Source organism: Acyrthosiphon pisum, chromosome A2, assembly GCF_005508785.2.
Source record: "Acyrthosiphon pisum isolate AL4f chromosome A2, pea_aphid_22Mar2018_4r6ur, whole genome shotgun sequence".
NCBI lineage: Eukaryota > Metazoa > Arthropoda > Insecta > Hemiptera > Aphididae > Acyrthosiphon > Acyrthosiphon pisum.
Window position 1 is genome coordinate 16,803,411 of NC_042495.1, and position 4,815 is coordinate 16,808,225.

General features: G+C 29.0%; 2 protein-coding genes across 7 annotated transcripts in view; one reads left to right on the top strand and one right to left on the bottom strand.

Moving 5' to 3' along the window:
- Positions 1-530: 530 nt before the first annotated feature.
- Positions 531-1,169, top strand: LOC103310635 (putative nuclease HARBI1). Its single transcript, XM_008189529.3, has one exon. It carries the CDS (start codon positions 531-533, stop codon positions 1,167-1,169), a length of 639 nt encoding a protein of 212 aa, XP_008187751.1.
- A 462-nt stretch (positions 1,170-1,631) lies between these two features.
- Positions 1,632-4,815, bottom strand: part of LOC100573190 — a 12,800-nt gene continuing 9,616 nt past the window's right edge. For all 6 annotated transcript variants that reach the window (XM_029489837.1, XM_029489834.1, XM_029489835.1 and 3 more), the window contains 3 exons: positions 2,915-3,038; positions 2,385-2,584; positions 1,632-2,313 (listed from right to left, as the gene is read on the bottom strand). In XM_029489837.1, coding sequence (XP_029345697.1) covers positions 1,802-2,313; positions 2,385-2,584; positions 2,915-3,038 — 836 coding nt within the window. In that variant the 3' untranslated portion in view covers positions 1,632-1,801. The remainder of the gene's footprint in view (positions 2,314-2,384; positions 2,585-2,914; positions 3,039-4,815) is intronic.

A 4,815-nucleotide genomic window follows, 5' to 3' on the forward strand; every position in this document is an offset into this window, starting at 1 on the left:
ATAAAATGTTTTCTTTTATTCCTATTTAAGATTTAAAAAATTAATATAATATTCTTCATATATTTTCTAACTATAACAAGAAATATTAACCGAAAACTACATTAATTTCTTATAAGAGTTTGAAGATGATATTTTTTTGATTTTGATTATTCTTCTAAATTATACTATTTCTCCTCAATCAATATTTATTTTGTTGTAATTCAAAATAATAAAATAACTGTAGATACTTGACATTTTTACCAAATGCTTATACTATTAGCATTTTCTATAAGTAGGTACGTGAAAATATTTTGAAATTTGGTGATTAATTTGGATTTTATTATAAGTCAATTTTTTTTTATACCTACCATAGATAAGTACATAATATATCTTATACCTAGACTGACATACCGTCTCCGCTCAGAATCGTTTTTCTTATACAATGATATTATATCATTGAATTCAAATTTAATACCATCCATTATACAGTGACCCACTTGTAACCTACTGTACAGCAGAGCACCTTTTTTTTTTATGCTTAGGTGTCTGGAATGCCTCATGTCATTGGATGCATCGATGGAACATCTATTCCTATTCGAACACCAGCTCACAAAATTAAAAGCACTTATACAAATAGGCATGACATGCCATCGATTACACTACAAGGAGTGTGTGATTACAAAAAAAAGTTTATCGATGTATTTACTGGAATACCCGCAAAGATCCACGATGCCAGAGTATTTGTTTTATCTGATTTAAGTAAAGATCTACCATCAATGTGTGAAAATAAGTACAATTTACTTGGTGACGGAGCATATCCTATTCGAGAATGGCTACTTGTACCGTACAAAGACTATGGAAGATTAACTGAATCACAGAAAACATTTAATAAAACATTAAGTTCCACTAGAGTGCTGATTGAAAATACATTCGGTCTTCTCAAGTCCCGCTTTAGGCAACTTTTGCAGTTGGATATACATTCTGTCGACAAGATAACTAAATTCATAATATCATCATGTGTACTGCATAATTTATGTATAGATATGGATGACCATATTGAATTGAGAGATGAAGAAAATGAAGAATTACTCAATGGACCTGACGACACAGTGTTTGAAACTGATATGTTACTAAAAAAAAATGGTGAAACGAAACGAGATGCTATAAAAAATAGCATGCAATATCAATAAAATAATTCTATATAAATTAAATGTTAGTAATAATTATAATTATAATAATATTCAGTCTTACATAAAATATTATGTGTAACAATATACTACAATAAACATTTTTTTTTTATTAATAACAATTTATTTATTTCATATTTATGTATAGTAAATAATAATCCATGAAAAATTATAAAAAAAAAAACCACTTGTTTGAAATTTTAAAATAAAACAATATAAAACGAGTAACGACTAGTGCTTAAATCATAACATTATTCAACAGTTTTAGCTGATATTTATTTCATATTTATGTATAATAAATAATAATCCATGAAAAACTATAAGAGAAAATAACAAAATTATAAAAAAAAAAACCACTTGTTTGAAATTTTAAAATAAAACAATATAAAACGAGTAACGACTAGTGCTTAAATCATAACATTATTCAACAGTTTTAGCTGATATTTATTTCATATTTATGTATAATAAATAATAATCCATGAAAAACTATAAGAGAAAATAACAAAATTATAAAAAAAAAAACCACTTGTTTGAAATTTTAAAATAAAACAATATAAAACGAGTAACGACTAGTGCTTAAAATCATAACATTATTCAACAGTTTTAGCTGATAATCCATACATAAAAATAAATACTCATTTATTTAAAATTGATCTTATGAGCTCCATTTTTTCTTGATGGCGCCTTTCTTTAGATTCCTCTTTTTCCTTTAGAAATTTTAACAACATCAATTGTGAGCTATCGGTTTTCATTTTTTTTGGTTTAGATTCTGTAATATCCTTTTTATTAATAACAACAACCTTTGTACTTCGCATGACTTCTGGAATAATGCTATCGTCCTTATTTGTTATTTGTTTCCATTCATTTTCATATTCATCATCCATTCTAGCTGCGCCTGTACTTTTGTTATTATTAACAATTACTTTTTTTCTCTTGCTCACGGTTTTATAACGATTTTCAATCTGTGTATGTGTACATTTTACACCAAGTTCTTCTTCCATATCTTTAGCTATTTGTTTCCACATATCTAGTTTTCTTTTAAATTTCTTCATCGGACCAATAAAATTCATAAGCTGTCCGTACTTTTCCAGCATAAACTTGGTCATACCATCAGTGAAAATAACTTGGTGTACAGCTTCTTTTTCATCTAAAACCCAACATACATATTGTTTAACACAGAATTAAAATAAAATAGTATTCGCTTAAAATCTACTGTACTTTGGATTTTTTGAGAAGTTTCATTGGAACATTCAACTGTAGTAGTCGTAGCATTAGTTTTTTTATTGGGTTTGTCCACTTCTTCATTTTCAAATTCAGATTCTTCGTTGACATCACTAATGTTATGCCAATCAATAGCCTGACTACACTGATCATCTTTAACATTTACTGACTTAGCTAAATTACAGAAGTTTATATTTCTAGAACAATATAAATACAGTATGTTAATATTCACATTTCTTTATTAATTAAAAATATTTTTTAATTAGGCATAATAAAACGTATGGGTGTAACTTGGGCAACTCTGGGAACATTGTCCTGTTTGAGTCATAGAGAGGGGCGGTGCCCCACATTGTTAATGTCTATGTTAAAATGTAAAAGAAAGCTACATACAAAATTTTAAACAAAGCTTTTCTGGTTAGGAGAGGATGTGGAGAGTGCTTATTTGTTGTGAATAATAGATAAATAAGATGTGTTAAAATCTTATATAAATATAAATCATTATAAATCATAAAATAAATCTAATTTACCTCTTGGGAATTGAAACTGTAAATTGAACATCTTTAACAAGTTCTTCCACATTAAGTTGAATAACACCTTGTTGCACACAATTTGTTAAAAATTCGACTATACTTGGAATACAATCATTACTACCTAAATGATAATCAATTATTAGATCATAAAAATGAAGTAAATATTTCCCTCAAAAGTGAATAAAGGCCTATACTGAAAAGGGAATTTTCCCTGTAGGCCCTCGTGTATGTCGGAGGGGGGCTAGGTCCTCAGTGCTACACAATTTTTTTTGTATAATTAAAATGATTAATGACTGTTAATAATAATCCTGTCTTGTAGAATCAACTATATTTTATAATTTTTTTTTTAACTACTAGAGGTTAATATTCTACAGGTATCATTGAATATTTCAAATTTTATATTACTACCAATATTTTATCATACTTAATAATAAATATTAAACAAATATTAAGACATATAGTACCTACTTTTAGTATTAAAAAAAAAAACAGAAAATTCCTTACAAGAAATTAATGATCTAGAACTTTCAGTTTCAAGTTGTTCTACACTAGTTCAAGTCGGCCAGAGTAAAAAAGCCCTTAACTAAATAAAAATAATTGTAATGACATTGCTGATTTAGGTAATTTGAGAGAGCAGAAATAGACCATGCTGTCTTGATGTCTGAACAAACAGAAATAGACTTAACCATATTTACGGGGGTTTTCACTTTTAATTATTCAGCTGAGAATTTTTATGTACCTATCTATCTAAATCAGAATTCGAAAGAGTAGATTATGAGTTATACATTTTTGTGTTCTAAGGATAATATTGTCTATAGTAATGGGTAGAATAGATTTGGACCATAGACGATTTGAACATTCTAGTAATAACTATTGATCTACCTTATATATTTAGATCTATTTCATTATTCAATGGTATAGCACAACCAGCCATATCATTCAACAAGCTAAATGGCTTACTATTATTATCATTATCATAGACGTGCGCACGGTGGGGGGCGGCCCCCCTGCGGCCACTAGGTTTTTTTTTTTAATAAATGCATAGATATTTATACCATACTAGATATCGAACATTTTTACATTTTACATCAAAAAAGATCATCAAAACACAATTTTAATCTCATAGTATAGAATATCTATAGATATTTATGAATACATTAATAAAGTTAATAATTAATCAGTTATCATTGACCAAATGATTTATTAGTATCACAGAATATTCTACCATCCATTCTAATATTATTAGCTAACCGACTTTTTATGTTATCACAGTGTAGCTATCAACTACTTTAATTATATATTTACGTTATTTCACGGTTGTAACTTGTAGATTATATTATACTAGCTCTAAGTGTAACTCGGGACCCGTTAAGACTCGCTGAGAGTGGGTACCAATTTTAGAGACAATGTCATTTGAAATATTATATAAGTCACGACAGTAAAGTTGTAAGACGAAAATTTAGGATTTGTGATAAAGATTGGAGATAAGTCTTGACATTTTGGCGGGAACGTTTAAGTAATCCGTCACAAACGTTGTAAATGGATAGGCTGGATAGGATCTCCTATGTTGTTAAAAAGTGAACAGTCGATTGTCTAGCTATCAGTCATCAGATCACATAGGTAGGGAATCGAATCGCGGACATAATGAGAAGCGTATACCTATATCGCTAGGTATGCAATCCACCTACGGTGGATTGCCGACCACGTTCGTAGCGTAGGTAACTGAAGAATGGAAAATATAGTTCAACCCCCGGGCCCCCCGTGTTGGTTGTAAGTGAATGCTGATTTTGGAGACACAGTTGAATTATAAATGCCACACTTATAAAGAAAGAGATTTTGTGATAAGAATTTCTGATAAGGCCTGGCTCTATGGTGGTCTCGTTTCGTAGACGGGAAAG

Coding starts and splice junctions, on each gene's coding strand:
- LOC103310635 (XM_008189529.3), top strand. CDS start 531: ATGCCTCATGTCATTGGATGCATCGATGGAACATCTATTCCTATTCGA.